The sequence below is a fragment of the Cnephaeus nilssonii genome, assembly GCF_951640355.1.
Source record: "Cnephaeus nilssonii genome assembly, chromosome: 19".
Lineage (NCBI taxonomy): Eukaryota > Metazoa > Chordata > Mammalia > Chiroptera > Vespertilionidae > Cnephaeus > Cnephaeus nilssonii.
Genome location: NC_137090.1, coordinates 18,735,301 through 18,754,874, shown reverse-complemented (window position 1 = coordinate 18,754,874; position 19,574 = coordinate 18,735,301). Strand labels below are relative to the sequence as shown.

Here is a 19,574-nt window from a genome sequence, read left to right as displayed (position 1 = left end):
ATACATATTATTAAAAATTAACCTCCAAAGTAAAGTAGTAGAGATTTACTTAATTTTGTGGTATAACCTTTCCTACTACAAATGGCCAGGAGACCAGCCCAGGTTTTTTTGTTACAAAGAGAGCTTAATGCCTCTGATCCTAAGGTTTGATCATATACAATCTGGTACCACTGAGAGTTTTACAAAGGACTGCGTGGTCCAGGAGAAGGTACAATGAAGGCCCTTCCCCAGGGCTGTTAGCTATAAACACAATGCATAGTCATTATAGAAAACACCCATAATCCCACTATCCAGATGTAATTATTTAAAAACATTTTTTACTATATTTCCTTTTATATATATATATGTATGTATATATGTGTACACACACACACACATTCTTTTAAAGGATATAGAACTTTTAAAAAAGACAAAATTGGATCTAACTAACATGGTTTTGTATCCTTTTTATGTATAGCTTCATTAAGATATAATTCACATACCATACAATTCACCCATTTATAGAGTACAATAAATAGTTTTTAGTATATTCAGAGTTGTGAACCAATTTTAGAGTATTTTCATTACTCCCCAAAGAAACCCTGAATCCATTAGCAGTCACTCCTCAATCCTCCCCAACTCCATCCCTACCACTACCATCAACACCAACCCGAGGCAACCAACCACTAATTTGTCTCAATGAATTTGCCTATTCTGGACATTTCATATAAATGGAATTATACAATATGTGTTTTTTGTGACTAACTTCTTTCACTAGGTAAAATGTTTTCAAGGTTTTTCCAAGCTGTGGCATGTAGCAGTACCTCATTCCTTTAAATTTCAGAATGCTATTCTATTGTATGCATATACCACACTTTATCCATTTATCAATTGATGGATACTTCAGCTATTTTCTACTTTTGGCTATTGTGAAGATTACTGCTATGAATATTGGTGTACAAGTATTTGTGTGGACACAGGTTTTCATATCTCTTGGACATATACCTAGGAGTGAAACTGCTGGGCCATATAACTGTTTAACATTTTGAGAAACCAACAAACTGTTTTCCATAGCAGCTGCAGCATTTTACATTCCTACCAGTAATGTATAAGGGTTCCAATTTCTCCACATCCTCAATAATACTTGTTGTTATCTGACTTTTATACTAGCATCCAAGTGTTTGTGAAGTGGTATCTCATTATGGTTTTGATTCACATTTCCCTGATGGTTAATGACAGAGTATTTTTTCCATATGCTTATCAGCTACTTGTATATCTTCTTTGGAGAAGTATCTATTCAGATTTTTTGTTCATTTCTTAATTGAGTTACTTACCTTTTTATTATTGAGTTGTAAGAGTTACTTATATATTCTAGGTACTAGACCCTTATCAGATATATGATTTGCAAATATTTTTTCCATTTTGTGGGCTGTCTTTCCAATTTTTTAAAATATATTTTTTATTGATTTCAGAGAGGAAGGGAAAGGAAGAGAGATATAGAAACATCAATGATGAGAGAGAATCATTGATCAGCTGCCTCCTGCACACTGCCTTCTGGGGATCGAGCCCGAAACCCGGAATCAAACCGGGGACCCTTCAGTCCACAAGCCGACACTCTATCCACTGATCCAACCCAACTAGGGCTCTTTAAATTTCTTTCTTTTTTAAAAAAATATATTTTATTGATTTTTTACAGAGAGGAAGAGAGAGGGATAGAGAGTTAGAAACATCAATAAGAGAGAAACATCGATCAGCTGCCTCTTGCACACCCCCTACTGGGGATGTGCCCGCAACCAAGGTACATGCCCTTGACCGGAATCGAACCTGGGACCCTTGAGTCCGCAGCTCGATGCTCTATCCACTGAGCCAAACCAGTTTCGGCTCTTTTCAATTTCTTGATGTTATTATTTGCAGCACGAAAGTTTTTAATTTTGATGAAGTCCAATTTATCTATTTTTTTATTTGGTTGTGTGTATTTTTGGTATCTTATGTAAGAAGGCTTTCCCTAACCCCAAATCACAGAGATTTACACCTATTTTTTCTTCTAGGAATTTTACAGTTTTTAGCTCTTAAATTGAGGCTTACAATTCATTTTGGGTTAACTTTTGTATATGGTGGGAGGTAGGGGTCCAACTTCATTCTTTTGCATGTGGATACCAATTGTTCAGAACCATTTTTTGAAAAGACTATTCTTTCCTCTACTGAATTGTCTTGGCACCTTTGTCTATATCCTTCCTAAGATTTATTTTTAAATTGTATACATGCCTTCACATTTCTTACTTATTATATGAGAAGCACTTTCTGACTTTAAATGTTTGAAAAGCCAACTTTCAGGAGGGAAAGGAAAATCTTTAGGAAATCACTCCGTCAATTAAGATTTCCTGATTTCTATTCAATTCCTACTTACTTTGTAGGGTTCTCAACTCCTGATAACACAAAACAGGGAAGACCATATGATCCATTTATAGATAACAAGATAATTAGTGCAACTAGTAATAATAAAGAACTATCACTTATAAAGGAAAGCATGAAGAGCAATAAAAGTAGTACAGGAACACTGTAGCAGATCTTATTTTCCAGAAATGGTGCAATGATATTTCACATCCCACATGCTCTTCCAAGAAATCTGCTAATCCCTCAGCAAGAGGTGGAATCCCTGCCCTTCTCCTTGAAACTGGGAGGGCATTTGTGACCGCCTTGACTAATACAGCACAATGGAAGTGACATTATTTTACTTCTGAGACTTGGTCAGAAAAGATAATACAGTATTCACTTAGCTTTTTCTCTAGGGACGCTTGCCTTAGAACCTAGTCACCATGCTGAAGAAAGCTCAGGCCACCTAGAGAAGAACCGAGGCCCGAGACCCTAGCTAAGCTCTCATGCAACAACCAGCATCTACTTGCCAGCCATGAGAGCAAGACATCTTGTAAGCAGACCCTTCTGCCTCCAGTCCAGCCTCCCTAGCTGACACTGTGTGGAGCAGAGAGAAGCCTTCACTGTCAAGTCTGACCAAATTACAAATTTGTGAGCAAAATAATTATTTTAAGTAAACACTTTGGGGGCTGTTTGTTATGCAGTCATAGATAAATAAAACACACCTATGCTGTCTGTATTCAGGACCGTCTCAACTACCAGATCATGAAAGCCAGGATGTGACCCACACATGCTTCAGGCAGACCAAAGAGATGCAGAAGCCCAGCACTAAAACTCATACGCTTTCTTCAATGGCCCTTTTTTCAAAGACTTATCTCTGTTCACACAATTATGGCTCTCTGGTTTCCTAGCCCATGCAGATTAGAATCACAAAACTAATAAGAGTGGGGGTGGGAAATGGGGATAAGTGCTCAAGGAAAAGCCAGCTAGAAAAATACATACCCATACCAGCCAACTGACAACCGAGAGAGAAAGCTGCAGAGTTTGCAGTCTGGAAGACTTGGATTCGGGGAGAAAGGCCTTCTAACCTCAGCAGCCTTGCATGACGACAGGCCTGGATTTCCGTTTGTTGTACTGAGTCTTTATCAAGAAAAGATTAAATCATTCCTACCTGCTCTAAGGGGCCCAAAAGTACAATGTGGTTTTTAGATTTGCATGAGACTTAGAAGAGGAAATAAATGCTTACTGGAAAGGTTTGTATTAGAAATCTGCCCCCACCCCAGCAACGCTGGGTTGAGAGGCTGAGCTGTTGGCCATCAGGGTCTCCCAGCACCCTGGGCTCCCACAGAACATGTTCAGAGGAAACAATGTTCTAAAACCTGTTTTCATTTAAGGAGCTCTTTTAAAAAGCAAGCTTTTTATTAGATAATTTTCTTACATCAGTGCACAATTCTCCCCCTTATTTCCCTGAGTCTGATGAGTCCAGGCAGCTGATAGCACAGGGAGGACGGGAGTTTGGGGGAGGGGAATTCACTACTGATAAATCAGGCATTTCCAGAACAGTTTCATACTAACCCACTCTAGCCTATGGACAGTCTACTTCCCGCTCTCGCTGGTAACTTCGGGCAGAGGCAGTGGGCCAGCAAAGGCACATGGTCTTTTTTGCCCTGATAAAGTAGGGTACATGAGGAGGGCTCAAGGCCTCTTCCACACTGAAGAGCTCAATGAAGTGAACAAAGACTAAAGGCACAAAGAGGAAGGTATCAAATGCTTCCCATTAAGAACAGACATATGGTCCCTATAAGAGGTCACTTTAGTAACTGAACATGGAAAAACAGGCTTCATGCTCCACAGGTGGGAGGCTGTGTCTCAGAATATTAGTGGAAAGTGATGGCAGGAGGCCTTATGTCAAGCAAGGATTTTTGTTTGCTTGTTTGTTTGTGTGCTTTTTGTTGTTAATCCTCACCCCATGATATTTTTCCCATTTATTTTTTAAAAAGTGGAAGGGAAGGTGAGAGACAGAGAGAGAAACATTGATTAGTTGCCTTCTGCACATGCCCCTGCCAGGGCTGGGGAACGAGCCTGCAACCAAGGCATGTTCCCTTGATCAGAATCAAACCCTGAGACCCTTCACTCGGAGGACCGACGCTCTAACCACTGAGCAAACCAGCTAGGGCTCAAGCAGTTTTAGAATGACCTACCAAAATGGCAGCTGGGGCCATGGTCTCATATCAGGTTTTGCACACTCCATCACAGCAACTGTGAAATTAAGCTACAGTACTAAAGAGCCTAATAAAGTCTGGCATATGGTAGCTTATATTATTTATCTTATCACAGATGGCAGTGAGTCAATATCTAGATTTTTACACTTTGGAAATAACCCTGGTGGTGAATCTTCAAAAGCACTGGACATAGCTGAGGCATCTGAGAATTTGAGAATACAATGGTCATTGAAGAATTAGACCTCTATTACTTTTTTTTATTTTTTTTTATTTTTATTTTTTTTTTTAGACCTCTATTACTAATGATTCTGTGAACTTCCCTACTGATCACCCAGTTACTCATGTGAAAAACCAGACTGGTTCTCTCACACCCCACATCTAATTCATCAGCAAATCCAGCCAGCTCCCCTACAACACATACTCCCAAAGCAGCCCCTTCTCACCATCGGCTACCACCTTGACCTCAGTCCCATTCTACACTGCCATCATTGCCTCCCACCCACACTTTTCCTCCTATAGCCAATTCTCCAGGGAAAGCCACTTATCTTGTAAAACTTAAATCAGATCAATATGACTCCCTGCTCAAAACCCTCCTGGAGCTTCCCATACCCCCTGGAACTGATCCAATGAGGCCCTGCCTCTGTCCCTTGCTCATTGTTCTCCATACTGTCCTCATCACAATTCTGTGAATACTCCAACCACATATCCTGCTTTGGGGCCTTTGTACTTGCTGGTTCCCCACCTGAAATGCTCCTCCCATACCTATCACCATGGTTCACTTCCTCACATTGGTCAGGTTTCTGCCCAAATGTCACTTCCTCAAAGAGACCCACCTTGACCACTGATCTGAAATAGAAGTTCTGGCCACCTTCTGTACTCCCTTATTTGGCTTTATTTTAATTCGTATCACCACCTGATGTTTGTTCCTTGCTATCTCCATGACTACAAGTTACCTGAGGGCAGGGCCCCCTCTTTCTTGTTCATTACTGTGACATCAATGCCTAGAACAGGGCCTGGTACACAGAGGTGCTTATGTATGAAGAAATGAGTTTAAATGGAAGATCAGAAAAGCCACTCCTTGGCAGCCAGAATTACCTTTTTTCCAGCTGTGGGGCTGCTCTCCGCACTCTGCACGGGACTCTTCTGGGGGCTTCGGTTCTCTTGGGGGACACATCTAGCCATGTACACGCTATAGTCTAGAAGCATCTTCTGCCGCACACTGCCCATCAGCTCCTTCTGCTTTGGCTGGGACATAATCTCCTCCACGCTGCCTTTACTGCTGCTGCGACTGTGGGTCAGGTGTCCTGAGGGACTGCTGTGTCTGCTGTGTGAGGACAAAACCCCTGGAGCAAAGAAGTAAGGGCTGTTAATATAGATGAAGAAAAGGACTGCAAAGTAAATGAAATATAGAGCAAAGCCACTGGGTTACATTGAGAAAAGCAGCTAAAAAAAAAAAAAGTTATCAAATGACTATTTAAAAAAATAGTGATAGGTCATAAGGTTGCAAATAAAAGCAGCTAAAATACTATCAAATTACTAATTAAGAAATATTTATAAGGTAACTAGAGGCCCAGTGCATGCAAATTCATGCACTGGAGGGGGGGGGGGGGGTCCCTCAGCCAGGCCTGCCCCCTCTCACAGTCCAGGAGCCCTCAGGGGTAGGAGGTGACCCAGCAATCAGGGGAAGGTGACGTCCCATCATACCTCTGCTGCTGCCACTGCTGGCAGCGCAAGCCTCGGCTGGCCCTGGTTACCTGAGCCTTGGGCGGCCCTAGGCAGCTGGGCAGCTGCCATCTAAGGCTTGCCTGAGCCTCGGGCTGGCCCTGGATGGCTGGGGGGACAGAGGTGACTAGGGAACTCTGGAGACAGGCGTGTGGAGCGGTCAGGCCCGCCTGGGGGCAGGCCCGGCCTTGCCACGTGCCTGCTGCCCTGGCAGGGCTGAGGGGCCTGGGCGCCGCCATCTTGTAGCTGTGGGCGCTGCCATATTTGAGGGTGTGGCAGTCAATTAGCATATCCCCTCCATATTGGCTGTGGGTGTCGCCATCTTTGAGGGCGGGACAGTCAATTAGCATATTCCCTCCTTATTGGCTGTGGGCACTACCATCTTTGAGGGTGGGGCATTCAATTAGCATATTCCCTCCTTATTGGCTGTGGGCGCCACCCTATTTGAGGGTGGGACAGTCAATTAGCATATTCCCTCCTTATTGGCTGTGGGCACTACCATCTTTGTGACAGCGTGAGGGTCAATTAGCATATTCCCTCTTTATTAGATAGGATACTCTCTACTCTAATAATAGATAATTTTTTAGAACAGTTTTTATTCCTCCCTAAGACCATTCAGAGTAATGGGAGCCATGAAATACACTAGTAAGTACTTTTTTCTTTTTCCCAGTGATCTCTTAGGGTCAAATAAAGGACTGGTACATATCCAGGGGCAAATGGAAAGTGGGCAGAAAGGTAATTGTTCATCCACAGCTCATGGCAATTCCAAACGTGCCATCTTTCATTCAATAAGGTTTTTATCAAGCACTTTTCTAGGCCAATTCCACATCAAAACGGAGAATAATCCCTGCCTTTGAACTTGGACACCTAGTCAAATAAATCACAATTTTCTGTAAAAAGTATTGTAGCTGAAGCATGACTAAAGGACTTTTAGGGCAGAATGAAGGGGGTGACCACTCTGCCCAATAGAATGGAGAGGTGCTTACCCCGGTACTGATTTCCACAGGTACCGTATTTTCTGGCGTATAAGACAACTGGGCGTATAAGATTTTCCTGGGTTAAAAAGTCATCTTATATGCCGGAAAATACGGTAAATATCTATGCAGCTTTGAGCACAAGTCACTTCACCTCTAAGATGGAAATACCGTATTTTCCGGCGTATAAGACAACTTTTTAACCCAGGAAAATCTTATATGCCCAGTCGTCTTATACGCCAGGAAATACGGTAGTGACCTCTGGACTGTCTCTTGAAATAACTGGCATTTTGCTGGCCCAGGATGGGGAAGAGCATTCCAGGTAAAGGGAATAGTATCTATCTATCTATAAAAAAGCCTAAGTGACCGAATGATTGTTTGACCGGTCGCTATGATGCGCACTGAACACCAGGGGGCAGACGCTCAACGCAGGAGCTACTCCCTGGTGGTCAATGTGCTCACGCCTGGCGAGCGCAGCTGCAGTGGGTCAGCCTCTCCAGTCTCTGTAGCAGTGTGCTACTGAGGCAGCAGCAGGCACAGCCGGCTGGAATGAGCAGGAGCAGCGCAGCGCCCGGCCCAGGCTCCTCCCCGGCCCCCTGGCACTTCATACACTATTACATTCCCCAAGGGGTCCCGGATTGCGAGAGGGTGCAGGCCAGGCTGAGGGACCCCACCAGTGCACGAATCCGTGCCCCGGGCCTCTAGAATGTAATAAGCAGTGATAGGTCACAATAAAGTTCAGTGAAGTTCCAAGCAAAGGATATGGGGCAGAGGGATAGGAATGAGCAGAGGTCATGATTAATGATGCAAATGCAATGAGTCTAGATGCCAGAGGATACTGCATTTCTATAGTGATCCCGCATTTTGCTGGGGGACATAATTGAGCCCAGGGGCTTGACAGCACTAGCTGTCTCATTATGAATACGGTTGTGCTGTTGCTTCTTCTTTCAGAGGAAATTTTAAGAAATTTTATAATACATAAATATAATCCTAAGAAACCAGCAAAGGCTAAAAACATACACCTGCAAATGGTTTCATCACTGGTTGAATGATTCTGTATAAAGGGTCACAGTGATTGGCCTAAAAGGCAAATGATTCATGAGAACACACCTTAGGTGGCAGACAGACAGTCATCAATTCAGAGTGGGCTTCCTTCCTTTCTATCTGGGAATGTCAATTCTCCTACAGGCCCTTTAAAAATACATAAACATTTAGCACACTTGTCATTACCTGATTTACTTCCAGAGACACCAGGTGGCTTCTTGAGTTCCGACTTCAGCTTAGATGCCAAAATAAATCTCCTAAACCACTCCTCCTTTTCTCGGCCAGTTCTCCCAAAGAGATACAATATCTGATCTCTCTGGCTAGATCTTGTTCCTTCCTGAGGATGGGGTGGCTTCTTAGGGTCCTCGACTCCCAGGTCTCTCTCAGCTGGTGGCTTTTCTTCAGAAGTCTCTTTATCAGTTTGGGCCTTGGACATAAAGTCATCTTGTTGACCAAGCTCGATGCAGATGGGATACTTTTTATTCCAGATTCGTTTTCGAGCCAAACTTTTAGGTACAAGATAAATCTACAGAGAAAGGGAAGTGATGATTCACATACTAAATTAAGAATTTGCTACATTGTGCATTAAAATATGTAGAGTACAAATGCAAACTTTATAGTAGTATTTTTTACTAAAATGATGAATGTGAAATAATTACCACTTATCTATAACATGACTATAGACTTTGTAATAAGATTTTAGAAATGACTTGTTATTCTTCAAAATTATTATAGAAAGTAGATGTTTAAGAATTTTGCAAGAGCTACGAATATGTATAATTTTCAGGTAATAATAGCACAATAATTATATAGTGGATCTTCATCAACTAAGTTTGGATATCAACTGAGTTTAATGACCCTGGGCCAAACGTAAGCTGGGAGGAAAACAAGAATTTATAAAACTAGATCTAGAGGGAAAATTCTATAACTAAAGCCATTTTAAATATTTCTATAATTTTGGAAAAAACTTAAACATCAGTCATATGAGTTATAAGAAGAACAGAGAATTTATAACTTTTTGGAATAACAAATAATTTACATTTCTCAAAAACACAAGTATGTAATACTTTTATCAAAATGTAGTTATTTTGCATTAATTTTCACATTTATGGAGACTTCATTAGTTATTATCCTAGCACCACTACATACAGCTTTTTATTTGACTGAAAAACTTAACTCTCAAAGTCAGAGAAATTTGCTATGCCCTTGTTCCTCGAAGTGAACAAGGGCATAGCACTCCTGACCAGCAGCATGGGAGTTCATAAAAATGCAGACTCTCAGGCCCCACTCAGAACTGCTGAATTCAAGTCTGCATTTAAAAAGATGCTCAGGAGCCTGGCTGATGTGGCTCAGTAGTTGAGCATTGACCCAAGAACCAAGGAGATCACGGTTCGATTCCTGGTCAGGACACATGCCTGGGTTGCAGGATTGATCCACGGTGGAAGGCATGCAGGAGGCAGCCGATTGACGATTCTCATCGATGTTTGTATCTCTCCCCCTCCCTTCCTCTCTCTGAAATCAATAAAAAGTGTTTAAAAAATAAAATAAAAAGATGCTCTGGAGATTCATATGCACATTAACATTTTAAAGGTTCTGCTCTAAATTGTACTAATACTATAAACACACACACACACACACACACACACACACACACACACACACACACACATACACTTTTTAGGGGGAAAATGTTTTTCATTAATCTAAGTTTCCTAAATTAGTTGGACTTACCTTGCTGTCTGAGAGGTCGTAGATTTTCTGGCTGATGTAGGTGACCTCTGGCTTTGTTTCATTGTAGCTTGCCCTCCTGGATATATTTTTATTGGGCTTTGAAAGTCTTAAGGTCCCACCCTCAAGTCGAACAAAGACTGAATGTGTCAAAGTCGCATGGTAAGTTTCTGGATCATAGTTGTAAATTTCATTCATCCAACCCTGATGAAGAAAAACTTCTATTAGTAAAATAAGAATAAATACAGATCAGATTCAATGTGAAAATGATGACCACTGGTATTTGGGACACTGAAATCAAACCTGATCATAACTCAAGTGTCAATTTATTAATGACTACAGGTTTCTGAAACAAGTGCTTAGCTTGAAGGATAATCAGTGCTGAAGAGTAATTTGGTATGTTTTTGGATAACTAAAAAGCTGGATTTGGGGGAGAATGACAATCAATGTCCATTATCCTAAATAAAAGGTTATTTTCCTTTTGTAAAGCTGACAAGCAAATCAAGAAACTCAAAAGTATTGTTCATGTAAACAGAGCAAGTCTTTTGCCCTGACCTCCTCTGGGGGTGAGTTATCCCACCCAACCTGGTCTTCCTCAGTAGCCAAATACATACACCCTCTTCTCAGCCTACTTGCAAACGATCTTTGAAATTTCACAGACCATATTAACTCATGCTACTATTCCAGGACCCAGAGAACACCTACCACTCCATTTCTATTTCACTAAAATAATATAGTAAAGCAGATAATTGAGAATTAGGCATTAAATAAACCATAGATATGATCAATATATCAAAAATCCAAAGTGTACAGTTACTTACATGAGTAAAATATTGGTCCAGGGTCCCCTCTCAATCAATATAAATGTACTTATACATTGATTTTTTTCAAGAGAACGAACATATTGAAGTGTATGAACAACATACAAAGGCTCAACACACCATAAAATTGTGCTAAAGCTAATCTCACAGCTGTAATCAATATCCATCATTTAACATTCTGCCTGCCCCACAGTACTTTCAGATGACATGGGTGGCCCAGATCTCTTTAAAAGAAGTTCTCTAGGGAATTTTAATTGATATCTTCCCACTCCTTCTCCAACCCCCATTTTATAAATGTCTTTCTAATGAGCAGAGAAAGGCTAACACTCAATACACTGGAGTTGAGATTGTCATTCTTTTCAAGGAATAGCCATTTCTGCGGTGAGTACTTGATCTCACCTTGAAGTCTGGAGGGCCTCTGCAAATGAGGAATAGTCAGATTTATCTTTTATTCATTTATCTATTCATCAAAACATTAGTTGAGCTTCTCTATAGACCAAGTAACGTGTCAGGAGTTGATACAAAGATTAAAAACAGGACAGTATTCTTGACCCAAATCAGTAGAGAAGAATTAAGCCTTCATTTTAGCATCTTATGACCCCACTGGAGCAACCATAAAAAAATTTGGCACAAAGAATATGTCATGGAAGTAAAATTAGACAAATATACTTCTTTGTCTTGGGAGGTGTGAGTAAAATTTATGAGCCAATTATATAGATTTATGTACTTCAATATATTTTATTGCATGAGATAGGAGTATCTCTCCCTCCTCCCAAAGAGTCACTTGTATCTATTAAAAAATGTTGAATCAAAAAGCAGTAACCATGAAAAGAAGGTGTGATCTAGGTGTTTATAAAGAAATAGCAATGACCAGAGCAATGAATAAAAAAAGCGAACAAGCAATACAGAGCACAGTGGGGCCTGAAGTGGACTGTATGGTCACAGCATCTGTTTAGATGGCTCTAGTTTGCAAAGTGTAGAACTAAGTATATTTTTGGTTCATAGTTTTTTGCCTTTTTCTTTAGTCTGTTAGTGTGGTGAAGTTACACTAATTGATTTTCAAATGCTGAACTAGTCTTGCATTCTTGGGGAAATTATTATTGCTTATGATGAGTTGAAGTTGGATCATACCAGTTCATGAGAGCTGATTCTACACATCTCTTCCCAACTATACCTTCAGTGATTTCATGTTGGTAGCTTGCAACTGACTGGTGGGAGTTCTTCTACCATGAAAATCAGTGAACAGTAAAAGAGGGCTTACAGGCCACCCCAGAGAACCAGTTTATCACCACAACACTATGATTATCCTTTTTATACATTGCTGAGCTTGATTGCTAATACTTTGTTCATTTTCCCTCTAAGTTGACACGCTGCTCAAGCCATAATGACTTTCTCCATGCTAACAGTACTTTATTGAGGTACAATTTGCATGTAGTAAAAGGAACAAATCTTATACATATGATTTCAAAAATACTAATGTTCATAATAATAGCTGACATTTGAGCTCATAATATGATCTAGGCACTTCAAGGTGCATTATCTCCTTTACTTCTGCCAATTCCCTATAATTTTATAGGTGAGGAAAATAGTGAGAGAGGTAAGCGATTTGCCTAGAGAGTGGTTTTTAAAAAAAGTGATCTAGAGATTGGCAAATCTGAGACTTAAACCAAGTCTACCTGACTCTGAGGTCCAGGCTCCTATTCACTTCCACAGCACAGACCCACCTTCAGTCTAACACCTGGTGTTTCCTCAGATCATGGCAATGATGGCACTTCTCCCAGGAAGCTGCCCTGATCACCTAAGTTACTTTCCTCCTATCACTGTATCTGTTAACTGCCTGGTTTACTTAACCACAAACTCCACAAGACAATAATAGTTGTAACAAATGTTTGGCAACTGCGTGCATAAATGTAGCCTTATTCAGGGGGTGGCTGTGAGGATTGAATAAAAGCTGTATATAAAGCACACATAAGGACAGTTCCAGATGCATTACGTGGAGACAAGCAAAAGAATGTGCTGGGACCATACTAAGTGCAGGGAGCTGTGGAGGTTACTTTACAATAAGCAACTTGGTCACTGTTCCCAACCAAAAAAAAAAAAAAAAACAACAACAACAACAAAAAACACACAAGTTATAATTACACAAAACAGCACAGGTAAAGAAAATAAGTAACCTCAGAAAGAATCCTAAGAGTAAACAAAGTTAAAGCTTTTCAGAAACTGAACAAGCTCTATCTTATACAGCAGAGAGAGATGGGTGACTGGAGCCCAGGTTTCCTGACTCCCGTGTAGGGCTCTTTCCAGAACACTACAAGCTTTGATAGGAAACCAGAGACGCTTACAGGGGATGCTACTTAACCCACATTAATCAAGTATCCAAGATGCAGACTGGCCATTGGGAGGCTCAGGCCAAGAGGTAGCCAAGCGTGACTCGAGTCCCTCTCATTCTGTACCCCTGATGCACCCCTACAGACAAAAACCAGGCTGCCCTTGCAGAAAGCAATTTCCCAATGCAAATCCTAATTGCCTTTTACACCACTGATCAATCAGTTTTTTCTGGGGCTTAACCATCTCCCTGGTAAGCTGCACATGGAACTTCCAGAGCTAAGTGGTCAAACATCAAATCCTGAGAGCAGCCCAGCAACTCAAAGGCCTTCACCCTGTTTCTTATATAATCTCAGCCCTTCACTGCTCAGCTATTCTAAAATTCTCAACTCTGAATTTCTTACCAAGTAAGATATTACTCCAACTTTATTTTGTTATGGGACATGGGAGTGGGTATAAAGAGATACAGCATATAGTTAGCAACTCAATGCATTTCTACAGTCAACTACAAAACCCAGATATGCTCTCAACCCACACTAAAGTGACTCAGACAAGCCTTGTTTCTTTCTGAAGCTGGAACTGTTAAAAATGGAGATAGTGCATGCCACTGAAGGACAATGACCACAGTCAGCCAGGCTGCAGCTGTCTGGCCCACAGACTGGTCCTGTGATTCTGTTTGTAAAAGGTCAGGGTTTTCTCTTCAATCTCTGGTGGATTTAGAAGCCATGTCTGGCTGAAAGTACAAACTGCAATCTATTAAGAGACTTTTTTAATACTTAGAAAGATTAAAAGCTACAATTAACCTTTAGCAAAATAATAAAGTCTGGAAGAACTACTATTGTGCTCACTTCTGGTTAAAGTGCCAATCAGGAGGTCAAGGCCTGATGCTGAGCTGACCAGAGAAAAACACCAGCCTCTGGCCTGAAGAAGTGAAGGGCATTTCTCTGTCTTCAGTGCATGAGGTTCCTGGGCTGACACCCTGCTGTCACAGGGCTGTGCTGGCATTTCAAGCTGCCTGTCACTCACATCCCCTGTATTATTCCTTCATCTAGTCTAACAGGGAAGGTGCAAATCCTAAATAGAAGAATAGAGCCACGACCTGAGGCCCCTGCTGCTGAAAATTATCTCTAAAGCAGACAAAAAGGTGATTACTTTTCTTTTGTCCCCCAGGCTAAAATATAAGCAGGGTTTTCTTTTTGCCAGGCTTAAGCCCTTTTTGATGTATTTATTTGATGGTTTAGAATTGGATGATATCAGTTCAAACATGATATCATAGATCATGGAGTTAGAGAATATGGCAGGAACAGTTTACTCAACTTTATAAAACTTTAGATCCAAATTCAGTTTTTCCTATAAAAGACAAACAGACCTATACATATACAGAATTCATACTATGAATGGTGTCTTCAAGCAGCATAGTATTCTTTAATGCTGCTTGAAGACACCATCAAGAATAAAGAGCCCTAGCTGGTTTGGCTCAGTGGATAGAGTGTTGGCCTGTGAACTGAAGGGTCCCGGGTTCGATTCTGATTAAGGGCACATGCCCAGGTTTCAGGCTTGATTCCCAGTAGGGGGTGTGCAGGAGGCAGCCGATCAATGATTCTCTCTCATCATTGATGTTTCTACCTCTCTCTCCCTCTTCCTTCCTCTCTGAAATCAATGTTACCTCCTTCCTCTCTGAAGTCAATGTTGTCTATTGACATCTATTAAAAAAAAAGAATAAAGGGAAAAATAAAGTCCATTAGGGGAGGGAAGCATCAGCATCAATACCATCCACATCCTCCAACTACCTGTTTCAAGGTCACCTTCACAGCTCTATCACTAGAAGCAATGGAGTCAGGGCTAAAGCCACAGATTCTGCCTGTACCTGAGAAAATGGCTTTTATCCCAGCTTTTCCTATCCTTTGGGGCAGCATCTCTCCAAGAATACTTTTAGTAATGCAATGGCAAATAGTAATAGAGGTCAGAGACAACAAGCATTCAAATTAGAAAACATGATCTCTGAAGAACCACTGAAACAATCAAGGTCTGATTTCTGTTACTACACAATAAGCATTAAGCCATACTAACAGGTAAGTGTTGAAATTATAAGATGATAAATAGATTAGCAAGCAAGCAAATTAGTAGCTTTCAAACTTTTTAGATCAGAGTAAACGTTTTTTGAGTATGTACCCATAATATATACATTTACCTATAAATTATGTACATGTTCTATTATAATATAGCATTTATAAAAAATGAAAAAGAGAAATAAAGAGAAGATAAAATTTTTAAGTTTTTCCTTTCTGATAGCTTTTTCTATCTTCACCTGACACCTCAAGGCACAATATATATACTTGAGGTGAGGCTCATGGTTAATGATAATGAATGTAAATCCATATTTCAAATAATGCTGAAAAATTCCAAGGACTTTAGCCAAAGGTCAATATATGGTAACCTATATGTTGAATATCAGCAAGGCTTATTTATTATTTACATTCTTAGGAAGAGTAAAAATATACACAAATAGAGACTCTGATATTTTCTTCTTGTATAGTGCCTTCAACAACTCAATTTGGAAACCACTGAAAGAAGCAACTGAATGAAACAGGGCCACAACAGAAGCCTGGGTGCCAACACCAATATGTATAGATTGTGGGGCCATGTTGCTTATAATCTTGTAGTCTTTGGAGGTACAGCAAACTTCTTAAAGGCTAGTTATTGTACAATAAAAAGTCTTTGATGGATTTAGTACTTAATATGAATTTTAGAGATGAAAATACATCTAACATTGATTTTTTTTTCATGATTAATACCCTACTCTTCCAAAAACATGAGAATTCTCAGTTCCACAATGCCCATAGCCTCTTTCCTCCTCTAGAAATGACACCTGAGACAAAACCAAAGAGGATGGTCCTAGAATACCTCGCTGGAATTTAGGAGATATTTTCCCAAGGAAACAAGGCTATAAACTGTAGTTATACATTGGCTGACTAGAATTACAGTTCAGGACTAGAATTCAGCCATGCCATAAGTAAATGAGTTGAGTGGAAAATTGGCAAAAAATGTTGATCATTGTTGAAGCTGGGTGTTGGGTGCATGGGGGTTCATTTTACTATCTCTCTACTTTTGTGCATACCTGAAATTTCCTACAATAAAACATTTAAAAAGTTCAAATAATCATTTTGGGGTCACCTGACCTCCTTAACAATTGTTCCCATGGAATTCAGGAAGCCTATGAAGCACCTGCTTGTAAGGGAGAATGCCTGCACTAAACATCTCACCTAATAATCTTCTCTGGCCATGAGGGGCCCTGGAAACAGCCACATTTATAAAAGCTGTACATAAAAACTCAGTGACCCATTAACGGGGCAGGATAGTTTCAGTTAATTATGGTGTAGAAATAAACACTTTTTTATTTCTTGTACTCCTTGTATTGAGGGCTGTAAGAGACCAAATGAAATCAACCCAAGTCTCTTTTGGCTGTATTTAATGAGGCTGTTTTATCCTTAAGATTGCTCACTCTAATTTCTTAAAAGAAAGAATTGCATGAGATTCAGATTAAATTTACATGTTTTATTTTCTTCACAAAATTGATAATGTTCTCCCTCTAAAATTATTCTTTTATATAGCAAAACCAAAGCCTGTATTTAGAAAATCTAATTACTTTTTTAAAATATCTAAATGTGACATGACCAAACCTTGTTTGGAGAAACAAGGTTCTCTGAAATTCATTTCTATTAGTCTTGCAATGGGGTACTTGCAATTTTAGTCAACCTGCTATGCCATAACTCTTAAAGAGAGAACACTGGAAACTGACACTCTACTGGTGTGTTCTGCAGGTGATGTATAAGTCTGAGATAAAGAATCTAACTCATGAATATAGTTCAAAACTGCATGAGTCACACAAACATAAACCCAAGTAACTTATGGAATCTTCACGAGCCTTCTCATTATAGATATGTGGAAACATAAGTATACTCCTGGTGAAGTGACTTCTCATTCTTGGAGAAGGAACATCCAACTTGCCTAAGAATGCTCAGCAAAAACAAACATTCCAGGTGCAATATGCTGACTCTAAGTGCCCCATCCTCCCCTGGCCCAAATCCATACTCTTCCCTAGGGTCCCCAGCTCAGAGTACCTAACTAAGCATCCAAAATAACACCCCAGAAGGTTACCACCCGGGGGTGTTGCTCATAGTGATGCCCTTGGATTCTGCAGAATACATGAGGTTCTGTCTTGAGTTAACTTACCCAGATGGCCATGTTTTAAGTCATGCTAGCTTCTATGAACATTTTAGTCTTCCTTCTGACTTTCACATGTTCACATGTCACTTTGTGTTGAATGCCTGTGGCAACCTTTTTTCCTATTTGATGCTTTTCATCAGCTATGGATTTTAAACATTAAGAACAAGCAGGCTTTGGAGGAGGTTCTAAGAGTTCTTCTATGGACTTTGTGACAGCTCTTTGTCCTCACAGAAGCTCTGACTATTTCTATTACAGACAGTACAGCTGCTCATCAGCAGGATACCTTGAGGCTTAACCAACTGCTCATTTGTCTTTGAGCATAACTACTACTTGGCTGCAAATTGGCCTTTTTGGCTCACCATCCCACATAATCATCAGCATCATTTTAAAATACAAATGTCTGAAGTGTGATGGAATAATAAAATCCCCTGGATAAAGTACTGAAAAGCTTTACTTTTCCATAGCATGTGAAGTCACATTGCAAAGCTCCTTGAATTGTTTCAGGGGCCATAAAGAAACCAGGCTCTCAGCCCAGGCTGCAAGGATTGCCTGTATCCACCGATGAGAACTTACATGGCTCAGAGGTTTAAAAACACTGGTCAAAAATAGTTCTCAAGCATCAAGGTCCCTGCCTAAATGTTTCATGGGGCTCTCAGATGGGAGTTTACTTAGGGTATAGTTTGCAGGGTCACTGTCAAGGGACTGGGCCTCTGTGCCAGACAGCTTTATCACAGGCAGCTTTTATAGCATACTTTGTCAGTGATGTTTCTAAAACACTAAAATTTAGGTTCTTTAAAGTTGTTAAAAAGTTTCCAAACTTGCCCTCAAGAATCATACCATTATATCCTCTATAAACACCAATTACATAGAATCAGATGTGCAGAAAATAACTCAAAATAAGCTGGATTCACCCTAGAAATATGTTCACAGAACTGCTCAAAGTTAGACTTCACTATACTTTCCTTATCACAACATTTGGGTACCAAAGTTAATATCAACACTGCTAAATGTTTTAAAGTGTCATAATTTTAAAATAGTTCCCAAGAGTATGACCTCCTACTCAGTAAAATTAATTAAGACCAAAGCATATTTGCATTTGAAATCTTTGGCTTGCAACATACACCCAACCCTTCTAATCAGTAGTAGTGATGGGAGGGGAGGAGGGGAGGCAGCAGCAACCAGCAGCAGTGGAGGGGCAATGGGGGGGAGGGCAGGGCCACGCCAGCCGTGCCGGCCCCTGAGGTGCTGGCCCCTGATCTGCCCGCCTGGTTGCCTCCCACAGAGGTAGGCCCGAGGCGGTGCCTTCCCCTGATCGACAGGTTGGTGATGGGGCCTGCCCGGTCACCTCCCGTAGAGGGAACAGTGGCGGCAGCAGCAGCAGGGTGATGGGGGCAGCGCTGTCCTCTGATCGGCCGCCTGGTCGCCTCCTGCAGAGGGAGGCCAGACTGCGGCTTAAGCCATCAGTAGGATATCCCCTGAGGCCTCTGGACTGTGAGAGGGTGCAGGCCAGACTGAGGGTTCCCCCCTCCCCAGGAGCGCACGAATTTCCGTGCACCAGGCCTCTAGTTAACTATAATCCCTCCCAATAGTGTGATAAAGAATAAATTGTTGCCCTGGCTGTTGTGGCTCAGTTAGTTGGTTGAGCACGCATGAAAAGGTTGCTGTTTCTATTCCTGGTCAGGGCACATGCATGGGTTGTGGGCTCACTCCCCAGTGGATGTTTTGTTTTCACATCAATGTTTCTCCTCTTCCTCTCTCTCTCTAAAAAACTCAATAAAAAATCTTTAAAGCCCTAACCAGTTTGGCTCAGTGGATAGAGTGTCAGCCTGCGGACTGAAGGGTCCCAGGTTCGATTCCAGTCAAGGGCATGTACCTTGGTTTCGGGCACATCCCCAGTAGGGGGTGTGCAGGAGACAACTCATCGATGTTTCTCTCTCATTGATGTTTCTAACTATCCCTCTCCCCTCCTTTCTGTAAAAAATTAATAAAATATAGTTTTTAAAAAAAATATTTAAAAAATAAATAATTTTTTTATTTGGTTTTCCTGTGTTTTTTAAACATTGACCATGCATTTTTTGAATAAGATAAAACATTTGTGAAATTAAAAATAAAAAACCCCAGTTATTTTAGACCCTCAGGATTCTTCCCCTTGTTTTGTT

At 40.8% G+C, this 19,574-nt stretch overlaps 1 protein-coding gene across 1 annotated transcript in view; it reads right to left on the bottom strand.

The window, feature by feature from the left end:
• Positions 1 to 19,574, bottom strand: part of TEX2 (testis expressed 2) — an 89,317-nt gene that overhangs the window by 31,425 nt on the left and 38,318 nt on the right. Inside the window, exons 3-5 of the mRNA XM_079797988.1 lie at positions 10,046 to 10,246; positions 8,501 to 8,840; positions 5,670 to 5,917 (exon numbers count right to left, since the gene is read on the bottom strand). Coding sequence (XP_079654114.1) covers positions 5,670 to 5,917; positions 8,501 to 8,840; positions 10,046 to 10,246 — 789 coding nt within the window. The remainder of the gene's footprint in view (positions 1 to 5,669; positions 5,918 to 8,500; positions 8,841 to 10,045; positions 10,247 to 19,574) is intronic.